This window comes from Dendrobates tinctorius, unplaced genomic scaffold (genome assembly GCF_039654945.1).
Source record: "Dendrobates tinctorius isolate UK_male_01 unplaced genomic scaffold, ASM3965494v1 ptg000114l, whole genome shotgun sequence".
Classification (NCBI taxonomy): domain Eukaryota; kingdom Metazoa; phylum Chordata; class Amphibia; order Anura; family Dendrobatidae; genus Dendrobates; species Dendrobates tinctorius.
The window spans coordinates 768,310-782,613 of NW_027361782.1; the positions used below are offsets into that span (position 1 = coordinate 768,310).

General features: G+C 46.7%; 1 protein-coding gene across 4 annotated transcripts in view; it reads right to left on the reverse strand.

Moving 5' to 3' along the window:
• The window catches only part of SRPX2 (sushi repeat containing protein X-linked 2), a 112,200-nt gene that overhangs the window by 21,207 nt on the left and 76,689 nt on the right, over nt 1-14,304 (reverse strand). For all 4 annotated transcript variants that reach the window (XR_012234867.1, XM_073589832.1, XM_073589830.1 and 1 more), the window contains 3 exons: nt 4,651-4,772; nt 4,385-4,564; nt 4,120-4,253 (listed from right to left, as the gene is read on the reverse strand). Coding sequence is in view for 3 of the 4 variants with exons in the window: in XM_073589832.1 (XP_073445933.1) it covers nt 4,120-4,253; nt 4,385-4,564; nt 4,651-4,772 (436 nt within the window). In the remaining variant the exon portion in view is untranslated. The remainder of the gene's footprint in view (nt 1-4,119; nt 4,254-4,384; nt 4,565-4,650; nt 4,773-14,304) is intronic.

Consider the following 14,304-nt stretch of genomic DNA (forward strand, 5'->3'; position numbering starts at 1 on the left):
CCTGTTCGTAAATCCATTATAAGTCCCCCTTCCTGCCATAACAATCCCCCGCATCCCTCATTTTCCTCCTCCCCCTGCATCTCCTCGATCATTGCCCTCCCCTTCACCTCTATAATTTCCCTCTCCACCACTTCCACCATTACCTTCTCCACCACCACCCTCATTATCGTCCTTTCCACCGCCCCATCATTGCTTTCTCCCCCACCATCCCTATCACCCATCACTGCCCTTTCCACCACTTCCATTACTGGTTTCTCACCCACCACCCCCATCATTGCCCTCTCCACAACCCACACACACACACACCACCACTCAGCTCTCCACACACTCCCTCACAGCATCTTCATCGCCAGCAGCTGTCTCTCTGACACAGCCTCGCGCTGAATGCTGACATTATCCATCCATGCTGCTGTGTCAGACAGGAGCAGAATGGATCCCTACAGCTCCGCTCCATTGCAATTTTCTCCTGTAGGCAGTGGAGCCACAGGGATTGCTCCCTGCCCACTGCACAAGAAGGCAATCTGGCCAGGGGCTCCCCTGAGCCTCGGTGTCAGATAAACAGGCCAGATTGCCCTCACTGTTAGCTGCCCTGCAGGGGCCCTCCTCCACCTCTGGACCCCAGTGCAGCTGGACAAGCGGTATGTCTGCTCCCGGGTCAGAGACTGGAGAAGATTGAGAACTAGTGGGCTCCATGACATGAGCAATCTGTAACATACGTGGTAGTGGAACCACTGTGTCATGGATCTAGGAGACCCTGAAGGAACATCACTAGGTGAACACCTGACTATTTGCTAGAGCCCCTGATGATGTGGTTAGACTTGGCTCCAGATGGATGCCAGATGCTATTCGAGGGCAGGCCTCGGACATACGGCAGCTGACCCTCCAAGAGGCAAGAAACTGGAAGGTTCAGGAATGGGAAGGCTTGGTTGGTACAGGCAGGCACGGCTCATATTCAGGAAGGCAGTTGCTGGCAGGTATGGATGGTATACAGGCAGGCACGGCAAATTCTGGCAGGTACATCTGGTATACAAGCAGGCATGGCAAGTGGAGAAAGGAAATGCTGGAATACAGGCAGGTACGGTAGATGAAGGCAGGTACAGATTGGTATACTAGAACAAGGGACCTGAGAACTAGCAAACATGCAAAAGTCAGAATGAACACGTTGCTTTGTCACCTCCCAACAGGTGGAGGTGCCTTAAATTATAAGTGTCTTCCAATCTCTGGCTGGGGCACTTTAGGATGGTGCAAACTATTTCTTTAAGAGACTGGGAGCACTCGCACACCCTAAGTGGAGTGCCTTGGGATCTACCAGCCGTACACAGACTCGGGGAGACCACAGCAGCAGAATGAAACATGGAGCGAGGGCCGGGGCAGCAAGTAAGTCAGCATCTCTGCTGGGGGAGTGGAGGATGGAGATCAGCGGGGATGCCAGCTCTACACAAAGTCTGTACGTGTCAGGTGAAGGCTTGTCCAGCTATGCAGGCACAGGCTTGAAACATGGAGGAGCTAATCAATCAGCTGGTCCAGACCAACATGCATCAACAGCCAGCCTAGAGAGAAACTAATAAACTGTTAATGCAACAGTTTCAACTGCCCTAGCAATAACAACAGCAGGAATAGATGACGCTCCTGGCGGAAGCGGTCTGCATCAGAAAGACTACACCATCCTCAAGCCAAAGTAACCAGTCCCAGCTGCGGAAGGTGGTAAGAGGGCCATTGCAAAATTGCAAAAGATGACTCTGGGAGATGACAATGAGGCATTCCTGATGGTGTTTGATAGGATGATGGACTGAGAGAAGTAGGCAGAGGTACTGGCACCATATTTCTTTGGGGAGCTGCAGAAGGCAGATTATGATCTGACCTACAGTATGCCAAGGACTATAGCAAACTCAAGGCAAAGATCTTGGCTCCACAGTGTGGGCACAATTGGTGCACAATTTGGGCTATCCCAGGGATAAGCCTCCCAGGTCAGAGTTATTCGACCTTCTGCACTTGGTGCAAAAATGGCTAAAGCCGCAGACTTGTTCCCCAGCCCAAATGATAGAGTAAATTGTGATTGACCGGACCGGTTCATCCACTTGCTGCCAAATGCTGGGTCATCCAGGGGGATTCTCAGAATGCAAATGGCTTGGTGGAGAAGTACCCACCGGTCAAAAATTCCTTGGGGCATGAAAGGGGAAGTCACCATACTGGGGTTCCCAAAAGGGGGCTGATGCCCAAAATAAGGAGACTGAAACATCACCTGTGGTGCCTCCAAAATCTCTGACTGGTTCAGAGCTGAGTTCAAGGTGTACATCTCGGGACAGCATCTGTTGAAGGTATTATGCCCATGGTCATATAGTCGCCCATTATCCTATGACTTCTGTGCCAATGGACTGCTGCTTAGGTCGGCGCTGCTCCTATTTTGCCTATCCTGCCTGTAGTGCTGTAAATCATCCTGGTGAGGGGTCTCGGGCATGCCAAGTGACAGTAAGTATTCAAACTAAAGGAACAAAAAAGCGCAATAGGGTCTTATCCGGGTTATTTCAGGAGAAATAGATTAGAATTTACTCACCCTTTTTAGGAGAGGTTCAGGCATGTGGGATCAGTAATCTGCTTGCTGCACGTCCAAAGGTCAGCTCTGCGACCGCTTGAAACATCAAATTTCGGAATAAATTCATGGACTTTTGTGCGCTGCCAGATAAATTCACTAGTCCAGTTTATGAGAAAGATTAATCCATTTATTTCCCAACGCGTTTCGAAATGTATACCATTTCTTCTTCAGGGGATGACATGTATGATCAGATAGAACTGTCACAGATTATATACACCAAGAATTCAAAAAACGGCGCCAAAGGGTCACATGTCATCTCTCATGACATGTGACCCTTTGGCGCCGTTTTTTGAATTCTTGGTGTATATAATCTGTGACAGTTCTATCTGATCATACATGTCATCCCCTGAAGAAGAAATGGTATACATTTCGAAACGCGTTGGGAAATAAATGGATTAATCTTTCTCATAAACTGGACTAGTGAATTTATCTGGCAGCGCACAAAAGTCCATGAATTTATTCCGAAATTTGAAGTGACAGTAAGTAGGGTACAAGTGATTGTACTCCTGGACTTTGGATGTTTGGTGACTGTGTACATATATAATTATGAACAGGAGACACCCAAGTTATCTTAGCTGTACATGTTGGAAATTTCCTAACAGCTGGAAAACGAATGAAAACAAATGTCTCAGTGCAACTTTCCTGTGTGACCTACATGTAAACAATCACATCCCCATCAATGTAGGTGATGCAGACTCCTCATGCTGAGTTTATACAACCCACATACGGCACATCGCCGCACACATACGATATGCCACATACGATATGTAGGAAAACTGTGAACTCAAGATGCGGCACACACAGGACAGGGAACTTCTGTACATCCAAGAGTCAGGATAGAAATGTAAGTAAATATCTTGTTACATAGTGTGGGCGATTTACTAGGATCAAGATTTAAGACCCTGGAGAGATTTATGGGGTAACCAATGATGATAGAATCATAGAATGATAGAGTTGGAAGGGACCTCCTGGGCCATCTAGTCCAACCCCCTGCTCAAAGCAGGATTCACTAAATCATCCCAGACAGATGTCTGTCCAGCCTCTGTTTGAAGACTTCTATTGAAGGAGAACTTACCACCTCTCGTGGCAGCCTGTTCAACTCATTGATCACCCTGTCAAAAAGTTTTTTCTAATATCGAAACTGTGTCTCCTCCCATCCAGTTTCATCCTAGATGAAATGGCCAGATGACCCTCTTATGGAACATTGCAATTCTGAGCAACATATTGCAGCATTTAAAGGTGTATTCCAATCAATGGCGAATTCTAGTGATTATTGAGAAAAGGCGCTCACGTCTTTTAATCTGCATTTCTATGACGTTTCTTATGCATTCTGATATAAAAAAAACGATTGAACTGATTGCTCAGATGCTGCTGAGCACGTCTCCTCGCAGCTTCCACAATCACCAGAGTCCTGACTGTGGATGTGAATGGAGGAGAGATTGTCCCATACATCAAACACACCGGACATTATATATTCGAGCTGTATACACTAAAATCCTGTACATTAAACATAAAGCAGTGCATACCTGCAAAGCTTCACTCTGAACTCTGTAGTATCTGTCCGAGGAGCTGGGTGAGGAAATAATCAGCAGCCGCTGCTTCTCAAAGAACTGGTCTACAAAGCTGGCTGCAGAATTCCCATTGACGTTGATATTCATGGCTAACAAAAAACAGAAATATGTGAAGTTAATGGATCTTGTCATTTCAGAAAAAAGCAATTCCAGGAATCCCCCTATATAATTCACAGGCTGTTCTATGCTGTGATAGAAACAGTCGTGGTGAATTACTGACGTGTACAAATGGCTGGGGATCCGGCCCACTGCTGGCTGTACAGGCAGACCCGGGTGGCCGCGCCTTGGCGCTCATAGCCACCATCACAGTCATATTTGCAGTTCGCTCCGTAGTTGTTGCCAGCAGAGCTGCAGGTGATATGGCCGTGAAGAGGTGGAGAAAGATGAGGGCAGCGTCTGACTGCAAGACAAGCGGAAAAGCAGTTAGTGGCAATCATGCCATGCAATGTCCGGCTCTCCGGCCCTGGAATTCAGTTTGTTTCTTACCTTGTACTTTTACTTTAAATTTGCAGCTAGCGCGATTGTTGGCACTGTCATACGCTGTATATCGGATGATGTGTTCACCTTCATGAAGCTCAGACCCTGGTTCTGGGCCACGACGATACACCCTGCAAATAAAAAAATGGATATTATATACAGACATTACTCCCATGATAAGCCTGGTGGGGAATACTACCACGGCCTAATCATGGCAGGTCTAGCAGTCCATAACTGTGACCGAGAGCTGTTAGACCAGTGTAATATTTTGCAGACATTGCAGTTGTTCTGCCCTCTGAATACAGGGCAAATATGTTTGTAACGTTCTGGTTTAGTTAGCACCATCTAGTGGTGGCTGAATTTATAGCTGTCTTAAATAGCATTTACAGCTTGTTTCTTTAACAGAAGTGTTGCACTTGGGATTGAAGCAATGCATTGTCATAATTAAGCAATGTATTCTGGGATAAGGAAGATGCCATTTTCTTCTTGTATTTCATAAGGACACACGTGTTTATCTGTCCTCCTGTTAACTCCCCTACTTGAGTTTGTTATCTGAGTAAAGCATATCTGGTAAGATTAATATCTTTCTTGCAATGCAATTTTGTTCAGAGAGGTTATTAACTGTATGGCAGCCAGTGCTCAGTCGATGTAATTAGACACCTGTGTGTTTCTGTGTAAAGTTTAAACACACTTTACGAGTACTTCCTGTAATTGTGTTAGCTGTGTGATCATCTGCCCAATACTTACCCATGTCGTTTGTATTCTTTATAGTTTTACCGCATGTTCTATACTCTTCACCAATAAACAAGTTAGACTACAGAGAACAGTCTGCTTATTTTGGAAACAGAGCAGTGGTTTATGCTGCATGCTAGAGTGCACACGTGTCAACGTGTATGAAGGCAGATCAGCAGTGGATTGAAGGTTATATTACAATCAAGAGAAAAGCAACTCTATTTAAAGCATGTGATATAGCGAGTGAAAAAGCTTGAGAGTGATATGTTCCTAAGTGTGGTTTGGCTTAGGCCTGTTTCACATTTCAGTTATTTGACGTCAGTCCAAATCCGCCAGGTTGTTAAAAAATGGATCCGTCAGCGTTGTGACACAAACGGATGCCACCGGATCCGTTTTTGGACGGATCCGCCTTAGCAGGTAGTGACCGAAATTTAAAGGAAAACGAGTGAGAGAGAGAGAATTTTTTTTTCTTTGCACGGCTGTCCCGGAATGCTACTCAGGGGTTAAAAGCCCTGCTCCAGCGAATCTGCCGGGCATGCGCAATATAAATTAGCGGACCGTCGCTCCGAAAAAATGTTGCAGAGTCCGTCTTATCCGCCCGTGAGACGCTAAAAGTTTGACGGATCCGTCAAAAAACGGGTGGGACGGACGACCGTCAGTCAAGATCCGCCGCTAATGTAAGTCTATGGGGGAAAAAAGGATCCGCCCCTTTTTTGGCGGATCCAGTTTTTTTTCGAAAATTGGCGGATTTTGACTGACTTAAAAAAAATGGAAGTGTGAAACAGGCCTTAGAGTCTGACTTGTGATTCAGTGACTTTGGATTCCAGGAGTTTAGAAGGGAGTAACTTGTACTTAATCACAGTTTGTGTTTTCTTGTTTATATTCCTGAGTTGTGTAATCGCCATTGGTTAATTCAGTTTTAGTGACAAGTGACAGGCATTTAATGTCAACTTTTCACAGACTGTCCTTCATAAATTGTCTCTCTGCCTTTAATGCGGACTCGCACACCGAGCCGCATCTTTCCCAGTGGATGATGCCCTGTGTTATTCAGCCATCATCTGTCCTTAACCTTGTAGTGACCTGGTCCAGAGTGTGTCCGTCCCTTTAAGTAACCCTGGACTGTGAGTAGCTTCTGTATATTACAGCTCACTCTCTAACTGGCTCTCTACATTTATTCCCTGCATTTGTAAGCTGTAATTATCCATTTCTAGTCACCTCCATTTTAGACTCAATGCATTTCTCATGTGTGTTTTATTTCAAGGTGTTCCTCAGTAGCATTTCTCATTTTCTGTGTTGTGGAACCATCTAATGGTGAAAGCGTACAATGACTTATTATAATTGTGTTTTCTAAGGATCTGAGATGTGAATTTGGTGTCCTATTGGCCAGCTGCTAGTCACATGGTCAGTAGAACTAGCTGTTTTCCAGGCTTGTCAAGATAAGTCTAGAATTCTCTTTAGTCTTGGCCATGCCTTCAGAGAGAGCAGAAAACACGTGGAGGCTGTTTTCACTACAAGGTCTCCTACAGGCTTAAGAGCCTGGGTTCCATCTCTAACCTGTACAGACTTCATTTTAAAGTCTGTCCGGATTCACCGCAAATTTCTTCATTCGCCTATATGTACTTGTGCATGTGCCGTGACTCACTGTGGAACTAACCCCAAGTACAGGTCTGTAACCTCTAATTGCTGCATCTACCTCCTTTCGTAAACTACCAAGAGACGCTGTCCTGTGCTCTTAAAGCTCCAGACCCCAATCACATCTCAGCATCTACGTGTGAACTGTATTTCTGGACTACCCATGAAAGACTGTTCCTTATTTGTTCCAAGATAAATTTCCTGTTACTGCTGAGGTAAATGCAACTGTTATCCTTGAGACCAGTGTGTGTAATAATTCCTTTGGCTGCGGACACCGTGTGGGGGTGGAGAGCAGGGATCGCTCGGCCTGGTCATTACAACCTGTTAAATGCCACTGTCAATCTGTGACACCAGCATTCAACGCACTCCAGCAGGTGGGCATGCTGTTCTAACCCCTCATCAGTGCCCGCAGCGCAATTGTGGGATACCGATGGATTGTCATGACAGGCAGCGGTTTGCTGAAGACCCCTGTGTCTCACAAAGCAATTAAAAAGACCTTCCTACTATTTACCAACTTATTTCAATACAGTAAAAAGTATGGGATTAAGGGAGCAATTTGATCAGATATCATAACAAAGGGGAAGTGTAGGGAGCTAGCCCTTAATCAGTCTCACCCACTTTCTCTACCATGCCGTGGAGGTTGGCACCCTAAATTTGCGAAGTGGAGCCCCTGCTCCTTGTCAGCTCTCCCTCTCTCACCCTATTATACCCTATGTGTAAACACCCAAAAGTTGTGTGATGGGGTGTGTAGAAGGGAATGTACATCTTTACATAGAGATGTGTATAGTGAATGTTTTTTTGTGTGTGTATATATATATATATATATATATATATATACACAGTGGGGAAAAAAAGTATTTAGTCAGTCAGCAATAGTGCAAGTTCCACCACTTAAAAAGATGAGAGGCGTCTGTAATTTACATCATAGGTAGACCTCAACTATGGGAGACAAACTGAGAAAAAAAATCCAGAAAATCACATTGTCTGTTTTTTTTTCATTTTATTTGCATATTATGGTGGAAAATAAGTATTTGTTCAGAAACAAAATTTCATCTCAATACTTTGTGATATATCCTTTGTTGGCAATGACAGAGGTCAAACGTTTTCTGTAAGTCTTCACAAGGTTGCCACACACTGTTGTTGGTATGTTGGCCCATTCCTCCATGCAGATCTCCTCTAGAGCATTAATGTTTTGGCTTTTCGCTTGGCAACACGGACTTTCAACTCCCTCCAAAGGTTTTCTATAGGGTTGAGATCTGGAGACTGGCTAGGCCACTCCAGGACCTTGAAATGCTTCTTACGAAGCCACTCCTTCGTTGCCCTGGCGGTGTGCTTTGGATCATTGTCATTTTGAAAGACCCAGCCACGTTTCATCTTCAATGCCCTTGCTGATGGAAGGAGGTTTGCACTCAAAATCTCACGATACATGGCCCCATTCATTCTTTCATGTACCCGGATCAGTCGTCCTGGCCCCTTTGCAGAGAAACAGCCCCAAAGCATGATGTTTCCACCACCATGCTTTACAGTAGGTATGGTGTTTGATGGATGCAACTCAGTATTCTTTTTCCTCCAAACACGACAAGTTGTGTTTCTACCAAACAGTTCCAGTTTGGTTTCATCAGACCATAGGACATTCTCCCAAAACTCCTCTGGATCATCCAAATGCTCTCTAGCAAACTTCAGACGGGCCCGGACATGTACAGGCTTAAGCAGTGGGACACGTCTGGCACTGCAGGATCTGAGTCCATGGTGGCGTAGTGTGTTACTTATGGTAGGCCTTGTTACATTGGTCCCAGCTCTCTGCAGTTCATTCACTAGGTCCCCCCGCGTGGTTCTGGGATTTTTGCTCACCGTTCTTGTGATCATTCTGACCCCACGGGGTGGGATTTTGCGTGGAGCACCAGATCGAGGAAGATTATCAGTGGTCTTGTATGTCTTCCATTTTCTAATTATTGCTCCCACAGTTGATTTCTTCACTCCAAGCTGGTTGGCTATTGCAGATTCAGTCTTCCCAGCCTGGTGCAGGGCTACAATTTTGTTTCTGGTGTCCTTTGACAGCTCTTTGGTCTTCACCATAGTGGAGTTTGGAGTCAGACTGTTTGAGGGTGTGCACAGGTGTCTTTTTATACTGATAACAAGTTTAAACAGGTGCCATTACTACAGGTAATGAGTGGAGGAAAGAGGAGACTCTTAAAGAAGAAGTTACAGGTCTGTGAGAGCCAGAAATCTTGATTGCTTGTTTCTGACCAAATACTTATTTTCCACCATAATATGCAAATAAAATGAAAAAAAACAGACAATGTGATTTTCTGGATTTTTTTTTCTCAGTTTGTCTCCCATAGTTGAGGTCTACCTATGATGTAAATTACAGACGCCTCTCATCTTTTTAAGTGGTGGAACTTGCACTATTGCTGACTGACTAAATACTTTTTTTCCCCACTGTATATATATAATTCCCCCATATGTCCTCTTTCAGCTTGCTCCTTAAGACAAAGAAAGGCCAGCAATGTGCTGGTAAAATAGGCTTCATTCAGGATTGAGGGGATGTATCTTAAGGTACTGTCACACTTAGCGATGTACCAGCGATCCCGACCAGCGATATGACGCGGTCAGGATCGCTGGTGCATCGCTAAGTGGTCGCTAGTGAGCTGCCACACAGGCAAATCTCACCAGCGACATCGCTGTGGACGGGGATCGCTACTTACCTGTCACACCAGGCGATCCTGCGTCCTCCCGCCCGGCTCCACGCTCGTCGTTCGTCTCTCCACATGAAGCGCCGCAGGAAGCTGTCGACCAGAAAGAGTCCTGGACGTTCTCGCGCGATCAGCGATAACCAGCGGGGGAGCGGGTCGTAGGTAAGTATCAGACACAGCGATATCGCTAGCAATATCGCTATAACGTCACAAGTTATAGCGATATTGCTAGCGATATCGCTTAGTGTGACAGGCCCTTTAGTGGACAATATATTAGTCACATCAACCCCCACCCTTGGGACTGGACACACCTCTTTCTAGCTGGACATATATAGACAAGACATGTTCTCTGCGGCCCCCTCTTGCTTCCTGGAAAATCATGGACATACATGGTGACTGAGTATACTCTGTAACCTTTTCTTACTAGGCCCTGTACTCCCCCTTGCTCCTTAGGGTGTCAACCACTGTGATCAGGCAGTGACAGACCAAGGTCAGAGCAGGGTTTTTCCTAGTCTGAACAGGGATCTGTCAAGTTCAGATATTTGTCTCCCTGGTTTGTACACTACCCGTGTGAATATGCTTTAGTAGTCTGTGTGTTATTCAGATTGGAAAAACAAAGGCTTAGGCCTCTTTCACACTTCAGTTTTTTGCATCTGTCAGGATCCTCCAAAAGGACGGATGGCGGATCCGTTTTAGTACTGATGACAACGGATGCCACCCGTCCGTTTTTTTTGACGGATCCAACAAATGAAGAATTTTAAAGGAATCGCAGCCTGGAAAAGGAGAGAGAGAGAGATATTTCGGGTTAAATGAGTGTCTGGAGGATCCGCCAGAGAAAAAAACGTTGCAAGCTCCGTTTTGAAATCTTTGAGGATGGTGACGGACAGCAACTTTTGGCGGATCCGCCAAAAAAACGGATGCAACGGACGGCAATCCGTCACAATCCGCCATTAATGGAAGTCAATGGGGAAAAAAACGGATCCTCAAAAGAAAATTGAGGATCCGTTTTTTTCAAAACCTGGTGGATTGTGACTGATTGTAAAAAACTGAAGTGTGAAAGAGGCCTTAGGAGCAATCTACAATGTACAAATACATGAGGGGACATTAGGCCGGGTTCCCACTGCGCTATGGCAGTTCGTTAATGCTGCCATACACCACCATTGTGTAGTGCATCGCGACGTATGCCGTAAAGCAGCACGCGTTCGCGATGTGACGTTAAGCACTGAAGGAGTCTCGGACGTGGCCTGCAGCGTCTGAGGCTCCCTCACAGCTAGCGCTGATGATTCATCAGCGCTAGCGGTATAGCATAAGGCATATCGCGTTATGTTATAGCGTTAACGCAGCCCGTCAACGCTATGCGTTGATAGGGCTGGTTAATGCTATGTGAACCTGGCCTTACAGAGATCCGTTCAATGCTCATTTTACACCTAAGCCTGAAATGTTGATGAGGGGGCATCCTCTATTTCTAGAAGAAAGAAGGTTTTATCATAATCACAGACTCAGATTGTTTACTGTAGGAGCAGTGAAGTTATGGTTCTTTACTGTATGAGTAGTGAGACTATGGATTCTTTACTGTTGGACCAGTGAGACTATAAAGCTTTTGTCATGTCGGACGCTGTTCACACCACAGCATCCGGCAGGCAGAGGTAGTTCCACCTCCAGCCACTATAGCCTCAGTGGCGCCGGCCTGATCTTCAGGCTCTCGGGGGTTAATCCTGCTGGAGACCAGGTTGGATGGTTAGTCACGCCCACGGTCTTTAAATAGTCATGCTGGCCTATGGGCGTCGCCGATTATAGCTTGTGTTTCATACCAAGTGGTTCCGGTCTGGAGTGGAGGTGTTCAAGAGAGAGAGATTCATATCTGGTGTCGTATGATCCGTCGTTATCCTTTCTCCTTCCCATATTTGTGTTTAGTTGTGCCCTGTTCACATTACTGTTTATTCCTGTGTGTGTGCGGCGCAGTGCAGTTTAAGTTCTCCCTGTCTGTCATTATTTGTGTGGGAGCTTTGGTGGTGACTTCTCACTGGGTGGAGGGTGGAGGGTTAAGTGCAGGGCTGAGCAGGAGATAAGGAAAGGTCGGAGGCTCAGGCATTTGCACCTTCAGCAAAAACCCTGGGTTGAGGGTCAGACAGGGTTTCCCCTAGTAAAGGGACACCACAGGGGCCCCAGGTATTTCAGCCTTAGTTGAACTAAGCCCCCGTGACATTATAATCGGCCCACATTTTTTCAGGAGTCCATGGATCCATTAGATTCCATAACCCGCCAGTTGGCGGCGCTGTCCATACAGGTCTCCGAGTTGAATGGGGCAGTTCAGCAGCAGGGCCTGGTAGTAGCAAAGGTGCAAACGGCATCTGCAGGTATCGGTGCAGAGCCGAAGTTTCCGCTGCCAGAACGATTTTCAGGCGATCGCAGCAAATTTGTCGTATTTCGGGAGGCCTGCAAATTATACTTCCGCATGCGGCCAATATCCTCAGGTAATGAGGCCCAGCGAGTAGGGCTGGTGTTGTCATTACTGAGTGGTGACCCCCAAGCATGGGCATTTTCCTTACCACCTGACTCTGCTACATTTCATTCGGTCGATAATGTTTTTTCTGCCCTCGGGCTCATTTACGATGACCCTGACCGACTGGCTCTAGCGGAATCTAAAATCCGCGCCCTCCGCCAGGGGGAGCGCTTGGCAGAAGACTATTGTTCGGAATTTCGCCGCTGGGCTGTAGACACACAGTGGAATGACCCAGCACTGCGGAGCCAGTTTATTCATGGGGTATCAGGGAGGGTGAAACAAGCCCTCCTGATGTATGAGACTCCGGCATCATTGGAGTCTGCCATGAGTTTGGTGATACGTATTGATCGCCGTTTTCGTCAGGGGGCACAGGAGACGCTACCTCTGGGGGAAAACAGAGGTGCAGGTGTGGTTGAAGTAGATGAGACCCCTGAACCTATGCAGATTGCTGGCGTGGCACAGGTTCAGCCTCGCGCTCCGGGAGTCTGGAAGTCCGGAGCATGTTTCTACTGTGGTAAAGGAGGTCATTATGTTAACGTTTGCCCGGTACTACCTAAGAGGGTCACACCGGCGGAAAACTGTTAAGCTCAGAGGGTATGGAGGAGACCCAACTGAGCGTATGCATATCCTCCATGATGGTATCTCAATGTATGCTCCCTGCCAAGGTTATTATCGCCGGCAGAGAGCTACCTATATCAGTGTTTGTGGATAGCGGTTCTGCCACCAATCTCATAGATGAGGAGTTTGCACACACCGCCGGGTTTAAGATTGAAAAACTTCCTCACCCCATACAGGTGGTGACCATTAATGCTGTTCCCCTCCCTCAAGGGGAGATTACGGAGTTTGTGGCAGAGGTGAAACTCCACATTGGGGTCCTACATTCTGAGTCGGTTACATGTAGGGTCCTCCGTAATCTCCCAGCTCAAATGGTCCTGGGTTTTCCATGGCTGTCCAGGCACAACCCGGTAATTGATTGGAAAACTCAGGACATAGTACAATGGAGTGGTTTCTGCCAAGACAATTGCTTGGCCACATGTGTGTCCGCCGTGACGCCCAGCCTGCCGGAGGCTTTGCAGGATTTCGCGGATGTTTTCTCTGAGAAGGGTTGCTCAGAACTGCCTCCACATAGAGCCTATGACTGTGCTATTAGGTTAAAACCCGGGGCCAAATTACCTAAGGCCAGGATGTTTAATATTTCTGGTCCTGAGAGACAAGCTCTGAAAGACTACATCGCGGAGAGTCTGAGCAAAGGTCACATCCGGCCTTCGTCCTCGCCTGTAGCCGCGGGGTTTTTCTTCATTAAGAAGAAAGATGGGGGGTTACGCCCGTGTCTGGATTTCCGAGAGTTAAACCAGATTACTATCCGTGATCCCTACCCAATGCCGTTGATCCCGGATTTGTTCAACCAGGTAGCGGGGGCAAAATGGTTTTCCAAGCTGGACCTCAGGGGGGCGTATAACCTCATAAGGGTCCGTCAGGGGGATGAGTGGAAGACGGCGTTTAACACTCCTGAGGGTCATTTTGAGAGTCTGGTTATGCCGTTTGGGTTGACCACCGCGCCTGCCGTTTTCCAACATTTTATTAATGATGTCTTCGCTCATGTCCTGGGGAGATTTGTGATTGTATACCTGGATGATATCCTCATTTATTCTAGCGATCGGGACACTCATTTGGAGCATGTTAGGCAGGTGTTACAGTTGCTCCGGGAGAACCAGCTCTATGCTAAGCTGGAAAAATGTTTATTTTTTGTCCAGGAGTTGCCCTTTTTGGGATATATTGTGTCCGCAGCTGGTTTTAAAATGGACACCGCTAAGGTGCAAGCGGTGTTGCAATGGGAGAGGCCGGAGAGTCTGAAAGCACTCCAGCGGTTCCTTGGGTTTGCGAATTATTATAGGAAATTTATAAAACACTTTTCGACTGTCGCCAAACCGCTCACGGACATGACAAAGAAGGGTGCCGATCTGGCGAACTGGCCTGAGGTGGCTATACGTGCATTTGAGCGTCTGAAGAATAGTTTTGCTTCAGCCCCCATTCTGGTGCAACCAGACGTGTCTAAACCTTTTGTGGTAGAGGTTGATGCGTCGGAGGTGGGAGTGGGGGCAG